Source organism: Seriola dumerili, unplaced genomic scaffold (genome assembly GCF_002260705.1).
Source record: "Seriola dumerili isolate Sdu_G_001 unplaced genomic scaffold, Sdu_1.0 BDQW01000391.1, whole genome shotgun sequence".
Classification (NCBI taxonomy): Eukaryota; Metazoa; Chordata; class Actinopteri; order Carangiformes; family Carangidae; genus Seriola; species Seriola dumerili.
The window spans coordinates 136,918-162,372 of record NW_019174646.1 but is presented as its reverse complement, the minus strand read 5'-3'; the positions used below and the strand labels follow the sequence as shown (position 1 = coordinate 162,372).

At 42.0% G+C, this 25,455-nt stretch overlaps 2 protein-coding genes across 2 annotated transcripts in view; one reads left to right on the top strand and one right to left on the bottom strand.

The window, feature by feature from the left end:
* The window catches only part of ankrd13b (ankyrin repeat domain 13B), a 41,448-nt gene extending 39,914 nt beyond the window's left edge, over positions 1-1,534 (bottom strand). The window contains exon 1 of the mRNA XM_022761208.1: positions 1,225-1,534. Within this exon, the coding sequence (XP_022616929.1) occupies positions 1,225-1,332 (108 nt within the window). The 5' untranslated portion in view covers positions 1,333-1,534. The remainder of the gene's footprint in view (positions 1-1,224) is intronic.
* A 1,230-nt stretch (positions 1,535-2,764) lies between these two features.
* On the top strand, positions 2,765-24,915 carry git1 (GIT ArfGAP 1). The gene is made up of 21 exons (XM_022761207.1): positions 2,765-2,874; positions 7,861-7,994; positions 8,347-8,459; positions 9,650-9,755; positions 10,158-10,244; positions 10,359-10,489; positions 10,646-10,740; positions 10,823-10,865; positions 11,629-11,655; positions 12,332-12,380; positions 12,867-12,939; positions 13,605-13,702; positions 14,686-14,797; positions 15,333-15,457; positions 16,537-16,689; positions 17,768-18,118; positions 19,365-19,445; positions 19,876-19,952; positions 20,064-20,240; positions 20,624-20,687; positions 20,824-24,915. The coding sequence occupies exons 1-21, from the start codon at positions 2,823-2,825 to the stop codon at positions 21,037-21,039; spliced, it is 2,364 nt and encodes a 787-aa protein (XP_022616928.1). The 5' UTR covers positions 2,765-2,822; the 3' UTR covers positions 21,040-24,915.
* Positions 24,916-25,455: the final 540 nt, after the last annotated feature.

Below are 25,455 nucleotides of genomic sequence, written 5' to 3'. Positions count from 1 at the left end.
CCCAACAGTTATAATTATGGTCAAAGGTTAAACATTAAATGTCACTACCACACTCCCTTACTGTAACTTACAGGGATTGTGGTAAACCAATTGATGGCTGCCTTTGGGACACTTAGTGACCATTTTGGTGTATAGAAAAGGCTTCCTCTGTTATCATTTTACAACCACAAGAAGGTAATAGTGTTCATGTGCCATCAAGTGTACATAAATGTGTGTGGAAGTGTGATGTCTTGAGACCGCTGCATGATGCAAGCACTCAAAAATCTGTTTAGTTGCTAACCTGCAGAGCATCTCTTATGTAATGGCAAAGCGCCTCAGTACATTTATAAAAAAAAGAAAAAAAAGAAAAATGATTGAATTCACACGCATACATGCTCTTGCAAAGTCACTCTATTTCTTACACACACACACACACACACACACACACACACACACACACACACAACAGTGTAATTCTTATCTTCTTATAATCGAGTCCCTCACCATGAGCTGAAGTGCTCTAATTTTACCAGTAGGTGAAAATAATTCTGCATTCTTTTGATTATGACAAACACCTCCTCTGGAAGCCTAATACATTACCTTAATGATTCCATTACTGTATTTACTGTGGTGGTTGGCAACTGCTCACACACATGCTTAGTATCCGCATTGTCTCACCCACTCACAAATGGTTTAGGTGCAGGTGGGAAGGTAGACAGCCTACAGTTTTGAGTAGATCACGCAATAATGCTGCTTACACACAGGCATAAAGCACCACTGACTCTGACAAACACACGCACACTCCACTCATAGATATATATACACACACACTGCAATACAATCACACACAAAAACAGTCATTTGCATTTGGAATTTTTCCAGGAATAAACTCCTGATACAACTTCCCATGCATATTAATATTACAGGGAGGATGAATATTTTAAGCCCCAGTGCAGCAAATAACACAGATCATTGGCAGTTGTGATTTAAAAATGACTTACAATATGAAAATAGTCTGAATTCAAATCTCATGTCATGGTCTACAAGTGTCTCCCCCCACCCTACATTTAACAATTAACTGCGCTATTCCAATTTATTAACCAGACTCCTACATGAAGTGGTACATTGATGGCATCTACAACACCACCTATATAGGGACCCATACGCCCATACAATCGCTTATAATAAAGACACAGGCCTACATCTATGAGGGGAAATGTGTTTGATAGCTCCTCTCTGTCTCACCTGCTCGTTCGTTGCCAGCTCTTTCTCCAGCTGTCGGTGTTTGTTGTGCCACACCAAATAGTGGATAGGATAACGACTCTTCTCCGGAGTTTTCTTAGCAGAAATCATCCTCGGATCATAGTTTGTCTTGTCCTCTTTCTTCACTGTGGATTGTAAGGATACTTTTGTTAATAATTTGCGCTATATAATCAAGTCTATCATCCTTTATCGGCGGTGATGACCAAAGGCGTATAGGGGCAGCCTTACGCGTCAGGAACAGTAAATGATTCCCTGCTCGCCCTGCTTAGAATGAACGGCAAAGCCCCTTGAAAATCATTTATAGAAAGAACCCCCTCGTTTGATTGTCTCGGTAGATTAGGCTACACCTTTATTTCTTAACCAACCGCTCCTCCACCTCTTGCCTCCCCCTCTCTTTCTCCCCTGCCTACTCTAACACATCTATCCTCCTCCTCTCCTCCCATCCGGTGGTGACTGAGAAAAGATGCGTTGACAAGCTGCAATGAAATGTGCGCACACTCAGCCAATCCGCTGTCATGCTGCCTCATGAAGAGCACCACAGAAATCATATACGAATGTTTAAAAGAAAACTACATGCCATAACCCCCCGCAGGAAGCAGTGATATACTGTAGAGGTAAAAAAAAACAAAAAAAACAAACAAAAAAAAAAACCACTACATAATTAAATGCATCAATAAATTAAAGTTTAAAACATTTATTGCTTTTGTTCTATGTCCTTCAGTTTTATTTATGACACAATGTTATTGCTATTTATAATTTATTTTATTTTATGTAAATCAATTTTTTCTTTGAATGTCCAGGTTTAGGTGAATGGTTGTTTGTCTGTTTACTGTAGGTAATAATGATAATGATAATAATAAATGTCAAAGGGGAAAAAGGGACCATGTACTCTAATCTGTGGCTAGTTTGCCGGTTTAATGACAAGGCATAATTTCAGAGATGTAGAATATCTGCAGTAAATATTAACATTAAATAATTATAATTGTGTTTCAAGATAATAAGTGTAGGAATGAGTCTATAGGTTGTCTAAATTATGCTTAGAAATGTCTACCAACATTTTGGTCAGTGAATATTACACATATTAGTGAATTAACTTTCTGTACTTACTATTCTGTTTTGATGTGTCTGTGAAATTCATCTCACCTTTCAATGAATGACAAGATTATTTTTTGCCCCCTCACCCCTCCCTGCCCCTCTATAGGTAGGCTGCAGGGATGTTGGGCGTGTGTGCGGAAACTGACAGGTAGAAAGCTGCCGTCCCTCGGTGAGTTGCAAGCAATGCGGAGAACAGATTTAGTAAATATTCCGATATGAGGGTTCACACAAACAGTCACATTAACTATGTTCACAGAACTTGCCACTAGACTTGGAGTTCAGTAGTGAACGTGGGCGAAGAGACCGCAGGAACAAACGGGAAATTCAACTGTCAGCTGGCCGGGAAAGCCGATCACACCACCCGGCTTCCGGGGATTCAGGGGCCGCATCGGTTGACGGCAGACGTCGGTCGGTAGCTCGGGGGAAAAGGGCGAGCAACCACATCATCGCCGACATCAACCTCTCGATTTCAGCCACTTTTCGAGATGTCAAGAAAGCTACAAAGGACAGAAGTCTGCGCCGACTGCAGTGCGCCAGGTAGGGAGGAGGGAAATAAATCAAAATAGACAACTGTACTGGAACAATACGTCGAAAGGGCGATATGGTGGGACAACAGGGCCGAGGCTGCTGTCACTGTCAGCGGGTCCGCAGAGCAGGAAAACGGCCAGGGCTTCCAAGCGTCGCTTAGGCCCAAAATAAACAGTGAAAATAGGCGTTATCACAACGGGAAATATCCTTAGCTAATAGCTGCTAAACGTTAATGTACCAAATATAGCTAATGAGTATGTATGTTTATTTGACCAAGGCCATATGTGAGGGCGAACAGTATGTTTGCTGCAGTGAAAGATGTGAGTGTCAGATTTATGTCGCCTCACCACTTGGAGAGACGTTTGTTTTGATTTTCGTGACCGGGACAGACTTCTTACCACGTTAGCTTAGCCTGGCTAACGAGCTGGCGATTTTGACTCACTTCATGGCTGGCTATTATTAAACATTCAGCATTCACTTAATGAACTAACATACAGTATCATTGTGATATTTCAATTTTTGTGTCATTGTTAGCACACGACTGCGGCGTTTTTAGTTTGTGTAGCTGGCTAGCGTTGCTAGCTTAGCTACAACGTTAGCTAGCCTAGCTAACTTTTGCTAAACGACAAGTTGTTGCTAAGCTGATTCAGCTAACGCGTCAGCTACCAGCCAGTCGTTTTGACGGTACCTGCCATTAGTTTTAAAAATACACGTAGATTTATGAATCAAAAACTTGAAAAAATAAGTTATTGGATGAATGTTTATAGATAATTACCACGCTTTTATAGTCGCACTTCTCCTTCACACTTGTCAAATGATATAGTCACTAACGCTAAGGGAATTTACATGAGCAAATTTATTTGAAAACAATCCTAAACTGGAATATTAGCCCGATGCAATGTGAAGTTGTAAAGAAGAAACATTGAAAGTTCACTTGTCATGCAAACATAGCATGTTACCCACACTGTTGTGTATGACATATCTATGACCGCTACAATGAACACTCATTTTTGTAGGTTAGATTTACCTCGTTGCTCAAACAACCGCCCTTGTCTCTGCCTTGCATTTGTAGCCTCACATGCCCTCATATTTAGTTTGAAGCACTTGTTTATTGGTGTGTGTGTGTGTGTGTGTGTGTGTGTGTGTGTGTGTGTGTGTGTGTGTGGGGGGTCTTTGCATTCATTCATGTGAACATGCATTACAACAGCTGCTCTCTTCACAGCTGCCCCCCCCTGATAGCTGTGTATGTGTGTGTGTATGTGTGTGAGAGAGAGAGAGTTGTGCAAAACTGCCTATAAGCTTTAGGGCCCTAATGTTCAAAAATAGTGTTCAAGAGCTTCCTGGCTACACCTTGCTACTGATTTTACAACCTGAACCTAATCCCTGCTGCTACCTTCCTTTCAGCATCTGTTTGTCTGTCTTTCTGCCTTCTCAATTGCCTCTAATCTGACCAGCACTAACCAACCCCATTTGAACCACTTTCCTTGATTGCCAAAGCAACTTAAACTATGGTTAATGTGTTATGTCACTGACAAATTAATTCTGTTTAGAAAAGGAAAAGATACATGTTTGTTGTCAGGAAATTGTCTATTTACTTGGGTTTCCTTGGACGGAATGACTTATTTTTCGTAAGGGTGGTCAGCTTTTTTGTATTAATGAACCTGTTAATTGGCTGTATATTTCTTCTACCGTGAGCTCCCTGCATGTAGCCCCTCCTTACGACAACATGCACACACACGCACTGCGTTCTGCAAAATGCTGACCTAGCCACTGGTGACAGGCCACCTCCCTACTACCCAGCTTTGTGTCATACTAGGGGATAACTTGATGGCATAGCTACAAAGGACAACTGATACTCCCAGTCCTAGCCAAGCCTCAGAAGGGTTTAATGTCATGCCATGGCAATCTGCAGGATTTATTGCAACAATGAATCATGTTGTCATGATGGTAAACTCTTTATTGAACACAGATGTAATTGTATTGGAAAATGAGGCTCTTGTGCAAGCATTTAGAGCAGTTTGACAGTGGTGTCAAATCTGTATATTGTGTCATGTTGATGTCAATGCTGTTGATGTCAATGCTGTTGATGTTGTGACCAGTGTTTGGTTTAGTTTATAAAGCAGACCTTAGAGGGAATAATGTCTGAATTGAAATCAACCTTGTGGTGACGTGGACCTACAAGTAGACCTACATGTTGCTCATGGATATTATAATGGTTATTCATGAATCGACCCGTTAAAAATGTCAGTATAGAAACTTACCAGTTAACAGTCAAATTATGTAAATACATGCATACAAGCATTTACAGTGTTAATTTCAGCAAGAGTTTTCCAGACTTTAAATGTATCATTCACCATTAATAGTGATTATAATACACGTTTTGATGTAGGCTTAAGTGACAGTTATAAAAACAAATGTCAATGCTGTATTTACGAATTAGACCAACTTTAGGCTAAATTATGTCATGCTGCAGATTTGGCCAATACACTGCTGCCAATAGTCTATCCAGGTCTAATAGCTTAATGGTGTAGCCTCATATTGATCCAGCGAGCCAAGCAGATAGCATAGCCTGTGGGAGTTTTTATATTTATTACACAGATTAAGGAATTAAATTGCTGCAGTCCGGCCTTTAAAGCCTACGGGCTACTGTTCTAAACTAGGCTATAGCTCTAATCAAAACCATTTTGGATCTGCTGCTACTTTTTTCTGCAGGCAGAATAACTTACAGCATGTCAGTTCATCTGATGATGGACAATTTTAGCTCCATTAATACCCTAAGCCCAGACAGTTTTATCCCGGCCTGAGAGTGACTAATGCAGATAGTAGATGTGTGTGTATTCGTGCATGCATCAAGTGCATGTAAGTGTATTTGTTTTGATATTGCAGACTGTGTTAGTTGTAAGCTGCTCATCACATCAGGGTCCTGAGGGCATAAACATGACCCAGACTCTGTGACTAGACTGCCAGTGTTGGTAGACTGACATTGGCCTTAGTTGCTTCCCTTCCCATCCTCATCTCATTCACACACATCAATTCCTATCCTATTTTACAAAATGGTCTGTGTTCTTGCTGTGTGTATACTGTATGTGTAAGAGCATACCGTACACATTGATCATCTTTGAGATGTTTCTACAACTTGATTGGAGTCCACCTTCGGTAAATTGAATCAGTTTACTGGACATGATTTGGAAAGGCACACACCTGTCTATATAAGGTCTCAGACCTTATATAGCAAACAAGATTATCTGGTCTGAAGAAACCAAGATTGAACTCTTTGGCCTCACTTCGAAGCATCAAGTCTGGTGGAAACCAGGCCCTGCTCATCATCTGTCCAGTATCATCCCAACGGTGAAGCATGGTGGTGGCAGTTTTTCAGCAGCAGGGACAGGGAGTCTTGTCAGGCTTGCAGGAAAGCTGAATGGAGACCTGAGCCAGAGCACTCAGGACTGAAAACTCGCCTTCCAACTGGACAATGACCTTAAGCACACAGCCAAGACAATGTAGAGGTGGCTTAGGAACAACTCTGTGAATATCCGTTAGTGGCATAGCCAGAGGCCTGAGTTGAACCCAATTGAACATCTTTGGAGAGACCCAAAAATGGCTGTCCACCAACGGTCCTCATCCAGCCTGACAGAGCCTTAGAGGATCTGCAGAGAAGAATGGCAGAAAATCCCCAAATCCAGATGTGCAAAGCTTGTCGTGTCATTCCTGAAAAGGCTCGAGGCTGTTATCGATGCCAAAGGTGCTTCAACTAAGTACTGAGGGAAGGGTCTGAATACTTTCTCCATTTGTAAACATTTCTAAAATTCTGGTTTCTTTGTCATTATGAAGTATTGAGTGTAGATTCATGAGGGAAAAATTGATTTAAACAATTTTAACATAAAGCTGCAACATGACAAAATGTGAAAAAATTGTGTTGGCTCGTCTCAGACCTTCAACCTTGCTTACTGTGTAGCATTTCTGCATTTTTGTACAACACTGAGGTGACTGGGTTTGAATAAATCTTTATAGTATCAAGCGAGCCCACCATTGGTAGGCACTTTATCAAAGCTGGGCTCTATGCATGCATTAGTTCATTAGGGAGTAACAACTCACGGAGTGAGCTGAGCTATGGAGAATTAGAGAACAACTCAGCATATATGATATACAGTGTGTGTATGCTCCAGCTTCAGCCTGGTATTTGGTATATTGCATCTTCCAACTGTAGCTAAAACAATTCCCAAAGGCTGGCTGATTATTCATGAGTCTTTTTTTCGTATTTTTATTGTGAAAAATTACACATATTGAAAATATTACTTTCGAGAATTTTAATGCCTAAATACTGTCTATGGTTGTAAGAAAAAATCACTACTATTATTGCAAAATTCAATTTGTCCTGATTGTACAGTACAATACAGTAACTCTTTATTTTCAGAAATTCTATTCATTACAAAACTGTTGTGTTAACACAACCATTTGATTTGATTATAAAGATGCATATTCTGTAAAATCTAGCCCTACTCTGCTGTCAATATGCATTGTACTGTAAGATTCCACATCCCTTTGTGGTTTCTAAAATACTTATAAATCTGATTGGAGCCTTGGTGACAGAGGAACATTGTACTTTGCACATTATGCTGCTCCTCATCTTTATGCTTGTCACTTTGTGTAGCTACCTAGATATCGACTTATTTCATCAAACATTTCTTACTGCAGGGATCATATATTTGACCTAACCCTGAATGAAATCCGGGCAGGATAGAAGTGTAGATAGAGCACATGTCTTTCTAGGAAAAATGGTACCATAGTCTTGTTTAGTAAACTGTAATTTTGACCCTGTGCTACTAGGATATTGTGGGATTTATTGTATGAGGGAGTTTTTCATTTTCATGCAGCCTGGACTAAAGTGAATGTTGTGGTGAAGAACTTAAGATTCTTTACAATGCTGAACAGTCTAACCATCGCAAACAGCCTGTTTACAAAGCATGTGATTTCATCCACTTGTTTGTCCGTCAGACCCGGGCTGGACCAGTATCAACCGAGGGGTCCTGATCTGTGATGAATGCTGTTCGGTCCACCGCAGTTTAGGGCGTCATATCTCCATAGTCAAGCACCTGAGGCACAGCGGATGGCCTCCCGCATTACTGCAGGTAAGGCTGAGAAATGAAGAGTGAGGAAAAAGGAAACAGTAGCAGGAAATGGCTGGATGCTAATCCATTTCACAGTTTTTCTATCTGTGTTTATTTTTTCTACAAAAGTTTGTCTGTTTCTCCATCAATGTTAAATTCAGAGCCTAACCCTTCTTGTATTTATTTCTTTTAAGCTTTTTGATCATTCTAATAGCAATAAGTTCAGACCCTAGAGTTTTACATTTGGGTTGCAAGATGCCATTACTCAACAAGATTCTTGTGATGGTGGTAATTTTCTTGTACCTGGTATACCATCACTGAGTCACGACTGTGTGTGTCTGTGTTCGTGTGCGTGTGCGTGTGTGTGTTTCAGATGGTTCAGACCTTGGCCAGTAACGGGGCCAACTCCATATGGGAACACAGTCTCCTGGACCCTGCTCAGGTGCAGAGCGGTCGTAGGAAACCCAACCCCCAGGACAAAGTCCAGTAAGTATACTCCCTGCAGGCTCAAGATACACAGAACAACACAATCACAATATATATTTTCCCCAGCAAAGGTGACGGGAGGGAGGGGCCCTGTCAAAATTATCATCTCAGAGGAATATTACATAACCTTTCTGAATATAATTGGTGTTTTCACTAGCAAGGATCAATTGCACCCAGTTTTTCCTTAATGACCTCCAAACAGTTTCCTCTTGGATAACCTTCCTAATTGATCTTGATCTGCTCTCAGAGGGTGTCTTATTTAACTAAATACCGTATAGGTTTTGCTAATGTAGTGTTGTAGTACTTCCTTGGTTGAAATATGGCTATGGGAGGGTCAAGATATCAAGAATTGGACTTGTAGGAAATAATCCGCTCATTTCACTGAAGCTACAAAACCTCTTCATATGTACTGTATTATATACTGTGTTTATGTCTGTAAAACCAGAAGGAATCCAGCAGTAACCTGTCAATTCTGGCTCATTCTGGAGATCAATTATCTCCACCACCAGGAGGGAGTTCCTGTATTTTTCAGCAATGTCTATACTTATCAAGTAAAATTAGAAGAAACCACGCTCATGACTTGCTGAGAAAGAGCAGTCTTGCTGGCATCTAGTCCTTTACTTAAGACATTTATTTGTAAAGACAGTGGATGGGCTTTTTTTGTTTTTCACCTTACACAAAGAATCAAAAGGAGAGGGAGAAAAAAATAGAAATCAAAGAACGAATAACTTTTCAGTCAAAATACAAATCAATTGATTGAAAATTGTTTGCAATTTATGCACAATTCATTCATTTTCATATCATTCTGTCATTTTTTCCATGATGTTTTACTTGAAGATGGAAGATGGTCTTCATGCATGTGTAATCGAATGAAAAATGGAATGGCATTGTCTTTCATTTCTGAAAGGATGAACACGAGCACAAACTTAGCTTGTGACAGGTTTCAAATCCCACAGGGAACTGTGCAAACAAAAATTTTCAGTACATGTCTATACACATGATGTTGAGAGTGCTTTGCAAAAAGAAGAATCCAGGGCGGCTATCAGAAGAAACGTTCTTATACATAGCATAACTAAATTGTTACTTTGACAGGAATTGTAGTAGAAGCAATATATTTTATCCTTGGATTAACCTGTTTTCCTTTGAGGTCTGGGTTTGTGCTAACCACCTTAACTTCTCCTCCTGTGCAGTCCCACTAAGTCAGAGTTCATTAGAGCCAAATACCAGATGCTGGCCTTTGTGCACAAGCTGCCCTGCCGTGATGATGATGGCGTCACTACCAAGGACCTCAGTAAGGTGAGGGCTCAGTATTTCACAGCTGAAGGCCAAGACTTAATGAGTTCAGGTTAATTAGCTTATGCAGTCATCACCATACAGTAGAACAGCATGTGTAAGCACAAAGGATGTTTCTTTTATAGATGTCAGTGGGATACCTTATACATAAACAAGCTTGTGTATGTGTGTGTGTACTCACACACTTACTCACACACACACATGCACACTCACTGATAACACCCCCTGGCAGGAAGTGATCTGAATGACACAGCAGGATGTAATAATGATCTCTCATGCTTTGGAGCTCCACTGGGCTAATAAGGGGATTCTGCCTGTTTCTGTCTCTCCATGATGTTTAATCTTTCCACCCCCATCTCTCTATTTCTCTCTCTCCTCTATCCCTCTCCTTTCTTTTTCTATTAGCAACTTCACTCCAGTGTGCGGACGGGGAGTTTAGAGACGTGTCTTCGGCTCTTGTCCCTGGGCGCTCAGGCCAACTTCTTCCACCCGGTCAGGAAAAAATCTACTTGCTGACTCACTCCATCTTGCAATTAGCCTTGCTGTACAGTTACTCTCTTTATGCCAGGCCTCTTGTCCTGACTGTGTGTATACCTGACCCTCCAGGAAAAAGGCACTACCCCGCTCCATGTGGCAGCCAAGGCAGGCCAGATCTTGCAGGCTGAGCTGCTAGTGGTGTACGGTGCCGACCCTGGAGCACCTGACATTAATGGACGTACGCCTATGGACTACGCAAGGTACAAGACAGTGGAAACGCACTTTATTGATAACACAATTAGCATTTAATTGAAATCTCACATCACATCTGCGTTGTGAGAATGATGTGGGATAAAGCGAGTTCAATTAGGTAAAAACAGTAAGAAAATAGAACAATCTGTGTTTGTGTGCTCCAGGCAGGCGGGCCATATAGAGTTAGCAGAGCGGCTTGTGGAGTGTCAGTATGAGCTGACGGACAGGCTAGCCTTCTACCTCTGTGGACGGCGTCCAGGTAACTCACTTCACCAGTTCATATACAGCTTACATGTCCTTAAGCATAACAATGAATATCTCCTCTCCTCTCCTCTCCACAGATCACAAGAATGGCCATTATATCATTCCTCAAATGGCAGACAGGTATGGACCATGACATTATTGTTTTGTGTCAAAATGATTATGAACACCCTGTTGCATGGTGTGGTTTGATTGCATGAAGCCTCTTTGTTATCCTTGAACTTTACAGTTACCTGACTTGTTTTACTTCTATGACTGCTTCTTTTCACTGCATCTCCCTCACATTGATTAATTGATACTGATGCAGTTCAGTGTTCTGACCAGAGGGTGGCACAATAGTATGTATTACTCCACCCAAAAAAAAGAGTTGGATAAAGGAGGACTTTGGCATCTCCATCAACACTGGCCATTTATTGTAAATGCCGATCTAAGCTATTCCAGGTAAATCTGATGATTTAGATACTTGAGGTGTGCTTGGTTTATGAATCCTAAACTGCAGGTTTGATTTGGGAGGTGCAGAAGTGCCCAGTCAGGCCATCATAAATCAAGTTTAGTATTACTTGGCTCAGCTTCTTTCAAATATTTGATCGGTGCTGTGTTTTCTCAGCTGGGGCAAAGAAGAACTTTGAAAAATATGTACTACTAAATAAATGTACGTGTAAGGCAGCTAAACCGGACACACCTCGTCATGTATTTGTTACTTAAGCAGGTCTTGCTCCTGAGCTGCCGTCTAACTCCACTTGCATCTGTTCTGGTCAATGGTTCCTTTTGATAACAACAACTAAAGCTGTTTTGATGTGGCTTCTCTACCCCTCTTTCTGTCTGTTTCTTCCTTTTTCTCACTCGTTTTCTGTTCTCTCCATTTCGCTGCGCTTGGTGGAGCCAGAGCTCGTCCTAAGTGCCCGACACAGAGGTATCTTTACTTTCCTTGTTCTTTTTGTTTCCTAGAATTTCTACCTTCATTTCAATCCCCTCTGTCTCTGCCACCCCATCTTAAATTTCCCTGTTGTTTACTAGAGCAAGCCAACTTCTTCTTCGGCGTTTTCTTTAAGTGTTATCACAAGAAAACAGTTAGTGTACAGTTAGTTCTGAGAGAAGAAGTCTAGATGACTAGAGGCTTTTAGGGAATAGAGGTTCAGAGGGCCTCAGTATTAAGCAAAGTCTTGCTGTGCTCAGGAGAATCACACCAGACATTTCGATATATTTAAATTGCACATTAGCATATATTCTTAGTGAACATTTCTGGTCACAAAAACAAGGGTTTGTCCTGAAATAAGTTCAGTCTACCTAAAATAAAATTTCAGATAATACAGTAAAGCTTTTGACATGTAACTCCTTTTATTATCTGTGTAATCAAACTTCATTAACTCATAGTCTATAGCAGCGTTTAGTAAGTTTTTAGTTTTCTGATATGCAACACATCCCACCCCAAATGCCCCCCCCCCTCTATCTAGTGAAACACCCTTTCCAGTCCTCACCTCTCACTCCTCTTTCCATCTTTACATCTTCCTCTCTGCCTCCTCCTCCGTCTCTTTATTCCCCTGTATCTCTCTGATGCCTGTCTGACTGTCATCATCTGTGTTTTTTAGCCTGGACCTCTCAGAACTGGCCAAGGCCGCCAAGAAGAAGCTCCAAGCGGTGAGTTGGGTTGAAGTGTGAGATTAAAATCATGGCTTACATTACAATTCTACTGACAGGTTTTAGACAACAATTGAGCTAGTTTTCTTGTGTGCTTGACTGTTATGTGCAAAGTGCAAAACAGTTGGTGTAACGGCCCGATTTTTTTGTTCCATGCCAATATATGTTTGTCTGCTCCATAGCCATCTGTTTAGGCCCACAGAATGTTATTAATCCAGAAACTGAGACCTGATCGTCAGTTATTAACATATGAAGGACTTGAGTCACAAACCATGGCACAAAAGTTATTGGAAAAATTGGAAAAAGATGGTTTACTGAAAATGAGACATGCCAAGTAAAATCTTAAAAATTGTAGCCCAGATGTCTGTCGTCATGCCTGTTTCCTTCTGCTCTCTCTTGTTTTTCATACTGCTGTTTTTTGTACTTGGTATGCACAAATACACATTGATATATCTGGGGTCAATTGCTTGTGTGTGTGTGTGACAGCTCAATAATCGGTTGTTTGAGGAGCTAGCGATGGATGTCTATGACGAGGTGGATCGTAGAGAAAATGATGCAGGTAAGCCTCATCTCCTCCCTGCTCCCTCCCCTGTTTTGAACTCTATAAGGTAGAAAAATCTGTTGGAAAAAATATAAAACACCTTCACATGACATTGTTGACATGAACTTTGAGAGGAAAAGGGGCTAGAGAAAAAAATTCACAGAGAAAATAGTTATTGAGAGGACAGTGAATTTGAAGGAGACATTGAGGAGAAAAGGAAAGTGACTATTGAAGAGGAAGGCCAAATGGAGAGAGTAAGGGAGGGAGGAGGAAAGTTGGAGTGAGGAAGTGCCTCAGAAATTCTTGAGTCTCTCTCCTGCTCCTCCTCCTCCTCTGCTCGTTCTTGCTCTCTTTTTCTCTTTTTTCCTTTTTATCTTTCCTGTTTCTTCAGTAGCAGTAGCAGTCAAATTGTGCTTTCTAACAGAAGCACCGCAGGTAAGTGGCAAGGATACACACATTCAGCTGCACACAGTGGGAGGGCTCAGAGCACAACAGTGCGTTATACAGGCTGGAGTCCAGTTTTAAAACTCATTTTTTTTATACTGTACTTCGTTTATGTCTCAATGCATGTGTGGGCGGATGGACTGTTTGGGTGCACATGTTCCAGCCAATATGGCCTTGTGGCATAAAGACACTTACACACACTCACAGGCTTATTTTTTGCTTCATGTTTTTGTCTCCAGTATGGCTTACGACCCAGAACCACAGCACTCTGGTAACAGAACGCAGTGCAGTGCCCTTCCTACCAGTCAATCCTGAATACTCTGCCACACGCAACCAGGTAAACATACACACACACGCATACAATGTAAATAATGACAGGTGGCATACACATACTCATACACATTTGCATTTGGCTGATGCAAATAAACACATGCATGCTTAGGAAATTAAAAATATTGGTAACCTGAAGATGATGACAAAACTAAAAGAAGAGACAAAGGTGAAAGAACTTGCAAACACAAAGTAAAAAAAAAAAAGAAATAGAGCCTTGTGATCTGAGACAGTGTGTGTGTTTTTGGGGGAAAGTTGAGAATGAGTGTGAAATTGACAAGGGATGCACTTCAGCTGTGAGAAAGGAGGAGAGATGTAATCCATCTGTGTTTCGCCCTCTCTCCTCTCCTCCCTCTTTCCCTCACTGTCCGTGTGAGAGAGAGAATTCCCATATGTCCTCTCACATAGTTTCTCCTCATGGCTCATTAGTGTAAACATTGACTTTTAACACAAGCATACACACACAGAAAAAACACCCACATTGCCACGTTTGCTCTGCTCTGATTGGGCAGTTCACTGTGGTTAGGAACTACTGTCTATTTATGGTGGCAAAACAAATTTGGAGTTGAACCTTTTACCTTCTTTTGTCTTCTAAAGTGGTGTGTTATGAATAGCACATCACTGTGTGTAATAATTCCAGTCTAGCACTTCAGTGGAAACTGACCTTTTTATTCTCATACATGGATGCCAGCATGCTTGTGTAATTGCACGGTTTATGTTTCATTGCTAATGTTTGTGAATGTATGAGCACAGTTGTGACGGTGTGTATTTGTGTGTATTGTGAGTGCTCAGTATGACTGTGTTTTTCCACAGCACATGGTAGTTGACCACAGTCGTCACAGAGGCATTGAAGCACTGACTGTGGGCTGGATTTTTTTTTTTTTTGCATACTGCACAACTCTAGACAGAATTTTTCAGACGGTCATGTCAGTGTGTGCATGTGTTTAGATAATAATCCAAGTCCTGTGTTTTGACTCATTCTTCTCTCAGGGCCGTCAGAAGCTGGCCCGTTTCAACGCTCGGGAGTTTGCAACGCTCATCATCGACATCCTGAGTGACGCCAAAAGGAGACAGCAGGGAAAAGGTCTCAGCAGCCCTACTGGTGAGACGCCGGGAGGAAAGGACAGAGAGATTAGGACTGAAGGCTGAAGCGGATTATAAAGCTTTTTCAAGAATATCTAAAAAAAACAAGGACACTTAATCTAGTCACTTATATGGGTAGATACAGGTCAGTTTGACTTTTTCTGGTACCTTTCAGTACAACAGTGTAGTTAAAAACATTTTAGAACAGCAACATGATGAACAGGCCAGGTCCAGCAATTTAGTGAAAAAAAGTGAAAACGACAAAGAGATTTTTAGGATTTATTGTTAGAGACTTACATTTGTGCCAGACAAGGTGGCATATTTTTATCTATACAGCCATTTGACTTACATCCTCTGCATCAACAACTAGTTCTTATTTGAAACCAACATAGAGACCCCCACTGAAATAAGAAGGGGTGAAAGCTGTCCAAAATCAGTCAGCAGTCTTATCAGTTTGAGCAGTCCACAGAGGGAGATGAAAGGAAAAAGAGAAGGGCTGATATACTCTGTACTGAGAGAACTATAATAAAGGAGCATATTCTTCCCTTTGCCAGACCCACTGGACCTGGGCATTGACGATGACCAGCATGACTACGACAGTGTAGCATCTGATGAAGACACTGACAGCGAGCTCACCACCCAGAACAACAACAACACACAACGTAGCAACCGTGCAAAGGTATAGTACTTGACTACTACTATTACTTCTGTAGCTTTCATAATATGCGACAGCCTTTTCAGGGTAAAACCTACTAATACACAAATCTGCACATGCTGTCTCACTAGCAGTTTTAATCAACAAGTCAGTCCTATTCCTCTCACTTAGTGTCTGTAAATATTAGCTATTAGCTTTCCTCTTTAAGACTGCTTGTCCCAGCATGCTTTGCGGGGAGTGGCCACAGTCAGAGCTGCCACATAGCTCTTGAGTGACATCATCAGCTATTCTGGGTCCCTGTCAGAGGGGCATTGTTCATAGAGAGAGACTGTGTGTAGAGGGAGGGAAGAAGAGACAGAGGAGAAATGGTGCAGCAGTGGGAGTGGTAGAAAAGACAAAGTAAACAACAGCTAAACCAGTAACTCTCCTTTTCCTGTGCACTTATTTTGCTCAGTGGACAAAATACTGACAAACTACAAGCCCGAGGCTCCCATCTCTATACTTTAAATATGTGCATTCATTATTTTGTTGTGTTTATTAAGATTGAAGAATAGCATAGTATCAAATGTCAGCGCATATATGCATTAAGTGGTGACATATAAGTGAAATAGACATGGTTTGGGTAGGAGATGGATAAACTAAAAACAAAGAGCTTTGAAGAATAGTCTATGAAAGATGTTTATAATGGTTGAGTTATAAGGAGTGGTATAGGACTGAATTTGAACACGCTCCACGATCACAGGAAGTGGGGGCGGTTAGTGTATTGAGAGTAGAACTAAGACTCTACTGTCTTTATATGCGTGATCAGCTGTAGTACTACCCTGCAGGCCAGCCCTCTTCCTCTCAGACAGTAAGCTCTGTTTTTACCCAGCTAAAAGGGCACCGATTCATACTGTATATCCCCATTTTACCTCGGTATAAAAACTGCAGTCTTAGATATACAGTATGAGTGAAATGAATGCGGAAGAAATTGGATTTTGATCCTACAATAGCTTCATGAATCTCATGATGTCAGTTTCCTCACTTCTGTATCTCACTTTCTACCTGTCTATGTTTCCGTCTGTCTTTTTTTGCCCCTCTGTCTGTATGTCCAATCAATCAAGAGTATGGACTCGTCAGACTTGTCAGATGGTCCCATCACCCTGCAGGAGTATCTGGAGGTGAAGAAGGCCCTGGCCTCATCAGAAGCCAAGGTGCAGCAACTCATGAAGGTCAACAACAACCTCAGCGAGGAACTCCGGCGGCTCCAGAAGGAGGTAGGGGTTATGAAGGGATGAGCAGGGATAAATCAGGCAAAAAAGGTCATGGGGTTAAAATAAAATTATTTAAAAATTGTTGAGAGGAACAGGGAACTAGGAAGAGAGATGGGATGATGCAAAAAAGGTTGCCATAAAGTCTTTCTTTGAAAGATTGGAATATAAAGTCAGATAAGAGATGATGGGGGTGTGCTGAAGACAAACAAGACAAAGTGACAAAGATAGGTTGGCGACGCGAGAACAAGTGATTCAGACAGAACGAGGGCAGGATGATGGAGAGACAAGTCAGTATTTTAATATCTTTGCAAGCTGATGTATTTTTCCTGACAGGGTGTCAATTTACTACACTGTTGTCTCTGGAAGATGAATTTGGTGACAGCTTTTTGGTGTTATCTAAAAACTAAAGCAGCTGTCATTCTCATGTGGCGCGAAGGTGCTACAAATACCCATTCTCATTTTAGCTGTCATTTTTAGTTTAGTTTTAATAATGCTCATCTATTGTTAATTGTTGCTTCATTTGGATTTTTGTGATTCATTATCATTAGCTTAATGTATTCATTAGTGTCTGCCAGCGTCAGCTTATGTGACCCATGATCCATGATTCATTCATGTCTTCTCGTAGTCCCTTTAGATTTAGTGAAGAGGCAAACGTGCACGTGTACAAGCAAATACTTGAGCACACACTGCAAATAACAAACAATTGTGTCAAATTAGTTGGTAGTCAATGCTACATCAGTGCAGGTGAACCCACATTACCCCTCACTCACCCCACTAAACCAAACTATGTGTATATACAGGTGTTTAGCTTTCTCTCCACCCCTTCCCCAAGACCTAATCCCTTCTTTGACATCTACCTTACTGAAGTGTCTTTACCACACATTCCCTCCCTCCCCAGTACTGATGTCAATTAATACATGAAGCCCTGTCTGAGCCTTTTAATGTACATGCGATTGTGGATGCTTGTTTTTGACGATTCAGTTGACAACCCCCTCCCTTCCCTTCAACCTCCCCATGTCCCTCCCTTCATCCCTCCCTCCATCCTCTCATCCCTTCCTGCTCCCTTCCTCCTCTCCTGTAGATCACACGGATGCAGACAGAGAACAGTGCCCTGCGGGGGGGCCAGCAGGCTGGGGGGGCAGCCGGCCATGGGGTAGGGGGCCCTGGTGGAGGAGGAGGGGGAGGAGGCCACTGGCAAGGGGGTGTGATGCGAGGAGGAATAGGCGGAGGAGGTCTGGGTGGGTTTGGGCAAGGAGCGGACCCCCCGGGGCTCTCGGTGCCCTCCTCAGTCGCCCCCCACTCCCATCCCCACCGGAGAGACCGCCAGGCCTTCTCAATGTACGAGCCAGGGGCGGCCCCCGGCCCCACAGCCCATGGTCCCCCAGCCCTGGACTCCCTGGCAGCCCGCCTGCAGCCCCTCAACACACCCAGCGTAAGTTAGAACTCCCCCTGGCCCCCTCTACCTACCACCCTCCTTTTGGTGGCCCTGATTGGCTCTCTTTGGCCTGACTGATGGGTGACAGTCCAATTCTGATCACTCTATTTTCCCTTCAACTTTGTCTCTCCCTGCATCTCAGTTCCCAGTCCTTCTCTTTGAAAGGTCCAGTTGTGCATGATCCCCATTTAAATGTCTAACGACAATCAGACCTCAAAGTATGCTTTTCAGCACCATAAAAGGGGAAGTGCACAACTGTGACCTGAAGGAGAAAGATGGAAGAAAAAGGGATTGTTTTTTTTGTTTGGTTGCCTGGCAACGTCTCTGATGCTCTGCTCTCTAGCCTGCTCTGCACCCTTTGACCTTTACATTTTCAACCATTTTTGACCTCACAGTTAGCTCCTGCTGCTTAGTCTGAAGCTGCAAGGGAGTGATACACACACACACACACACACACACAGACAGAGAGAGAGGAGGACATAAATGGAAATGTATCTCCAAACAAAGGTTTATATCATAGTTAAAATGTCTAATGTGACAGACAGATTAGATGCATTTAGTAGCATTTAACCTACAGCAACATCTATGAAGCTACAGTATGCAAACACGCAATCACTCCTCACTACAGAAAACCTCCATGGATGATAAGTTAGTATCCAATTCATCATCTCTTTACACAAAGATTTACCAGTTTGTCTGTTTTCTTTCTGTCTGTCTCCTCACCTGTCTGTCTCTTGCTCACTGCAGTGCAGCCGTGCATCCTCTGGATGTAAGCATTCTGTCTGTCATTGCATTGTTTGTCATTTCGTCTTCAAATGTAGGATTCTCGCACTGTGCACCACTTCTGCTTATTATGCATCCTAGTACTGGAGATCAACATTAGTTTATAGTATGTGTAGTCAATCTTAGATGCGCTGTGTGATGTGTAGCTGTTCATCACTGGTTAGTTTAGCGTGCTTTTTGAACTTAGTCCTAGATAACTATAGAGGCTTTTAGTCTTGATAGGATGATGGGTGAGTTGCTGAGTTGTCTGGCACTGCTCTCACTGGCTCCTTCATTTTGTGTTTCTACTGTTAATAAAAACATCTCTTCTCTCTGTCCCCACTCTCTTTTTTCCCTCCCCATTTCATTGTTTATTTATTTCTGCAAATCGTTCCTGTTCTTCGCCATTTCTTTCTCATCTCATCTCTATCCCTCCATCTCTGCCTTCTTTGTCCAATCTTGTCTACCCGTCTCCTCACAGGTAAGGAAGGGTAGCACAGGGGGTCCAGCACCATATGGAGGCCAGCATCTGTCTGGATCTACAGAGATGGGCAGATACATGGTGAGTTCTTAAAGTTTACAGTTTCTTCGATGGATTTTCCTACTCTGATGATCCTGCACTCAGTCCATTCAGGAAGTTGAGAATATAGGCTTACGTTGTTTTTCGGCAAATGCAAATACTGCAGGGCCTTGGACTATGGACTCTAACGTCTCATGTTCTCTGAGAAAAGTCCAGACTACAGATGTTCAACAACCAAAGATGGAAAGTCTTCCCTTTACTCAAATTTGACTGCAAATTTAAACACCTCCACATAATTTGCATTGTTCAGAAAAACAACCACAATAAATCAGATTTGTTGTTTTACAACAACTTTTTCAGAGAACAAATGCTTGAACTTGTAGCTCTGCAGGAGTGAACAGCAAAGGAGGTTTGATGAAGTGTGTGATAACTGTAATGATCCAACATGTTGTTGCTGTGTTTCCCTCCCCAGGTCTCTAAACCAGAGAAACATGGCAGTGGCACAGACAGTGACTATGACAACACACAATCGTACGATCTCTCACTAAGGTCAGATTTGCAGCAAGTCACTGTACACACAAAGATGACAATTTTTTCACCGTCAGCTCTTTGCTTTAGTCCAAGGTGGTAATTAGTAAAAGTGTATTTTGTTCTTTTCAGTATGGGCCGCAGCAGTGAGGAGGAAGGTCGCGGGGAGTCTGAGGAGGGAGGGGGCGGGGAGGCGGGGGAGCCGGACCCCACCTTGCCCTGCACAGAGGATGTCATACTGAAGACTGAGCAGGTGACCAAGAACATCCAGGAGCTGCTGAGGGCTGCTCAGGAGTTCAAACACGACAGGTGGGTGATACACACACAAGAGAGAGATTAAAAGAGAGACATGGAAAACATTTTGTCATCTGTGGAATAAATACTACTCATTATATCCTTGCTGGCAAGTGCAATCTGATCCTTCTTACTGAATAACACATCGAATTACAGTAACATCTAGCACCAGAACCATCTTTTTTTTATCAGAAATTCTTGAGGAGAAATTATTAAATGTCTGATTGCTTAAGGAAAATGCCTGCATTGATCAAATCGATCAAAGTTCAATCAACAGGTTAACCAGTTTGTTTTAACTAAACTAGACGTGTGTACGTGTGAAAGCACCAAGAACAACCTTTTTGTCGCAATCTATGTGTTGGCTACCAAGTTAAATAATTCAGTTCCCTCTTCCATAGCTTTGTCCCTTGTTCTGAGAAGATCCACTCTGCGGTGACTGAGATGGCCTCACTCTTCCCTAAAGTAAGTTTCATTTCTCCCTTTTGTGTGCGTCTCTTTTCCATCTTTGTCTGGGTGTTGCTCTCTTTATTTTCCTCCGTCTGTTTACTTTCTGCACATACATGTGAGGTGGGTTTTAATTCCCCTCATTTCTCTGTAGCGCCCAGCATTAGATGCAGTCCACTGCTCCCTCCGCCTGTTGGCTTCCAGTGCCTCGAGGTTGCAGGTGGAGTGCCGTAAGGCCGCGCCCTCAGAGCCCGGGGCCCCCGCAGTGGACTACCAACTCCTCACTCAGCAGGTCATCCAGTGCGCCTACGACATCGCCAAGGCTGCCAAGCAACTGGTCACCATCACCACTCGTGAGAAGAAACAGTGACCCAACAAATGCATGGATGGATGGTCGGATGGAGAGAGAAGAGGGAGAGAGAACAGATCAATGCATGGGTGGGCTAAGAGGGATGTGAGGGGCTTCTAGGAGAGGAAGAAAGAAGGATAATATGATCACACTAAAGATGGGAGGACTAGGGAGGGGGAGTGACCGAGAGAATGATGGGCACTATGAGGAAAAAAAAGTAGAGAGAAGTTTGGAACATGCATGGAAAGGAATCAGATGAAAGCACTGATTGTTGAATTAAAACACTACAGAGGACTGAAAAAGGAGGAATTCCACAAGTGTGGAAGTGAAAGTAGGGTAAGACGAGTGGGAGGATCCAACATGGGAACTACAGCCTGGAGCAACCGAAATAAACAGTTGGAATCAGATGTGTATAATAAACCGTCAAACTGTGATAAGCATATGTGAAATACAATGGTGGTGATGTACAGTGAACTGGAACCTGAGATGTTACCGCTTTATTTATTCTCACCTGTCACTCGTCATCCCTCCCTCTCCCTGTTTACTCTATTCGGGGAGGGAGGAAGTGTATTCTGCGAGAGAGGGAAGTAGGTAGACCAACTATGACATACTCCACACCATCTCCGTCCCTCCATCCTGTGAGGAGTAAGGACGTTCCTCCTCTTCTTTCCTCTTTGGTCTGCTCCTTTGCCCCTCTTTCTCTCCAACCAGACACAAGGCCCCTCTAGCTTCTATCGTCCCGTACAGGATGAGCTCCCGCTGCAGCAAAGGACCCCTGGGATCCATCTAACGCCATCCCCTCTCCACACCCCACCCAGGATCTCAGATGCCTCCTCCTGGGTTAGCTTTTGCAGGGGGCTCCAGCTTTTCTCCGACCTGTCATCCCCCCTGTTGGTGGTACACAGCATGATCTGGCATGTTTTAATTTCTTTCCTCTCTCTTCTTTTTCTTTGTTTTTTTTCTTTTGAATATGCAGATTGGTTTGGTCTGCACCTCTGAGGACAAAAATTACTGACTTACAAAAACAAAACACTTACACTGGAATAATTGTGATTTATTGTTATTGTTTATCATGCCTATTGTTTTTTTGTATTGATATTTTTACTGACTGTCATCTTGATTTAACTGTTTATGTATGTTTATTTCATTGTCTCAAATATGATTCTCATTTAGTGGAATAGGGGGAAAGGTGGGAGTATGTGCTCAACCCCTTACTGAGGTAAACATGCACACACGCATACACATAAAAAAAAAAAAACCTGTGAAATGGTCCTCAACATATCTCAAGTGCTCCGTTTCTAGGTGACAGTTGTTTCATGTTGTAAGATGTCCTGTGGCCAAGGGGTTGAACAGTTGCCAAAGGGGAGTGGGTGTTTGGGAAGATTTTCTGTCAGACCGAAAGCCCCTTGGTGCATTATGACAGGACCTGGATCAAAATGCTCTTTTCACGTATCCTCAGCTGTCTTTTTGTGCTTGATTTATCTTACAGTTTGCCTCATTTAATTGAACCAGTGGATTCATCTCAGAATCAATCCCATATTCATTTTTGCTGTGCCAAGCAGGATAATAAAATCAAGCGCACCACTTGGTCCAGCTTGTGTATGAGGATTAACCCCCCACCCCCCGGTCTCGCTTTAAAACGGTATGTTATTGACATGGCTGGTGTGCTCCTGGGTGCTTGTATTACACAGCATCCATTATTTACATGCATGTTTAAAAAAACAAAAAACTTTGAGTCAAATTAAGTTGACACGACATACTGGTATGTTGCATTTAAGCTTTAAGTAGACCTGTGGAAAGCACCAGATCTAGTAACCTGGAGCGGACATATGGTGAGAGATACTCATTGCATCATTCATTTGAAAATGAAAATTTGTTCATTTGAAATTGATTCATCCACCTCAAGTGTGCTTGATTTACTTTGCCATGTATTACTTTCACTTTTTAGACTGTGTGGCAAGCACAATCAAGCCCACATTCTGTTTTCCGATTGATTCTCTGTCACGGCCTGCTGATCTGGGCCACAGAAGTTGTCACTTCTAGCTCATTGTCTCTGAACTCTGCTAATGGGAGACAGCATTGGGAACAAAGATGTTTGTTTTGTTTTTTGTTTTGTTTGTTTTTTAAGATAGCGCACTTAGCCTACTGTAGGTTTAAATCTTGTCGTACTGTGCCGTACAAATATGGTCATATCTGTAACTAAAGATTCAGATGGGATCTAAAAAAGTCTTTGCTAGCTGCCAGGAGGACCGTCCTCTTCTAGTTTAGATTCACCTCTAACCTTTCTCTAATGATTCTGCAGCTCTTTTCTCAAAGTGTCTGTGGCTTTACTAGTTGGTTGTTCTTGCATTGGTCTATTCTATAATCCTGCTCATTGCTCAGAAGGCTTCTGCACATTCAATTTACTTGCCTGAAACAATGACCTCATCCTTCGAACAGCGGTTACAGTACATCTCAATTCTTTTATTGTATTGCTGCCTTTAAGCAAGAAGCAATTAGACCTTAATTAGCCCCAAACACTTTGAGAGATTGATGCTTTTCCTCAGCACTTCTCTGTCCACTTTATTCATGTTTTGTTTTTCACTTTTCCCCCCGATCATCACTTGGGGTGTCTGACTGTCAGTGTTCCTCAGTCTCTCATACAGTTGCACACATGTCTCTGTAGGATGAGGTTGGAGTGTTTTTCTCTGTTCCCTGTCAAAACAAATCATGTCCAAAAGACTCTTGAAATGTATCATTGTTTGATATTGAATGCCTTTGCACATCATCATCATCATCTCTCTGTTTGACTGGCTGAGTTACAGTGATGTTGTACAGACTGCTGAAACAACAGAAATACACACACACACACACACACACACACACATACACACACACACACACACACACACAGGGGCCAGTAGAAAAGCTTGTCCCTTCAATCATGATCGCCCAGGTTTTAGACTAGAGCCATATATATGAACATATATTTTCATGCTATATTTTATATTAAACTATATGTTAGGGTTATGTTTGCGAGATATTTATGTCTATTCGTTGGCCCAAGTGAGCTTCAGGCCAAATCTTCATTCACCTCTTAAGTCTTGACACCTGATGTACTTGTAGATGTTTTAAGTCTTGTGAGTATGGTTATGCTGTGGTATTACCCCTTATGTAGTCATATTGTACATATTAATGATCCTATTAGAATCCACAGGAAGTGAAGAGTGAGAACAACAGTTTGATCCAGGTGTGGTCTTAGTTGCACTATTTTCAAACACCAGCTGGATGAAGTAGGATCTACATTATGTACTGCACTCTTCCAAAGGTCTTAGTTCAGGTACATAAGGTGCAGGATGCAGGGGTTCAATGTGGGATAGGGCAATTAGAAAGGTCTGAAGCGCACTTCGGCTTAGCACTACAGTCATCTCAAAACGGCGGGAGGAGGAGGGTCTAAAACGCACATGGACTAGTCCTTCCCTAAGTTTGTGGACACTACGTAGGGTGCCTCTAGAGTGAATGTTAAATGCTTCCGTCAGTTCATGTCCAACATACTTAATACACCCTCACCATGTCCAGAATTCAGCACATACTTTTCAACATCAAACACACACCCTCAACACTTATCAGCTGGACCAAGCCTTCCACGAGTACAAACATTAAATTTGCAGCCAGTGAATTATACACACACACTTCTGATACTCAGCCATCGGCAGTGCACCGTGGCCTGTACTGTTGCTGTCCCTGTGTTTCTTCACAGCTCTACACTTTGGGAGATGGGTGACGGGAGAGTTATCTTTTAACAGAAGACGTTAAAAACTGTATAAAGTAGAGAAAACAATGACTTAAAAAGGTCAATCGTAATGGAAACTCATAAGCTGTACATTTGTAATAAAATAATAAAACAAGTTAATTGTCCTGGGTCTGTCTGCATCAGTTCCCTCTGGATTAGGGACAAGTGTGTCTTGGACCTTCACCAGAAGAGTTTGACGCCATGAGAGACTTTTTTTTAGCAAAAAACAACTAATTAATCCTTGATACATCTTGGTATAAGTGGCATAACGGCTTGAAGTATTTTTTTCCTGTATTAAGTTCAATCACATCTAAAAAATTCTCAACATAGGCAATTTACAGTCACTGAAAACTGATTGCATCATTCTACCAAGTCCTGATACTGATACTGGGTTTAATTATTTGAAGCCATTTACCTACATTGTTTGCCTGAATATGATCTGAAGATAATTCTTAAATACTTAACTCTTATAAATTTTCTGCTGTCTCATCATCCCAACATCTCGTAAAAAGGGTTTTCATTCCAAGATTGTGATATTAAGCCCCCTTCAGACATATTTTTGATGATTTTCTGTACAAGTGTAACTTGAAATAATATTTATCATGAGAATTATGTTAATTTCATATTTGACTTGCCCCATGTAGGAAATTCTTTTACTTTGCTGG

Coding starts and splice junctions, on each gene's coding strand:
- git1 (XM_022761207.1), top strand. CDS start 2,823: ATGTCAAGAAAGCTACAAAGGACAGAAGTCTGCGCCGACTGCAGTGCG. Junction 10,490..10,645: donor ACGCCTATGGACTACGCAAG/GTACAAGACAGT, acceptor TGTGTGCTCCAG/GCAGGCGGGCCATATAGAGT. Junction 16,690..17,767: donor TCCGGCGGCTCCAGAAGGAG/GTAGGGGTTATG, acceptor CCTCTCCTGTAG/ATCACACGGATGCAGACAGA.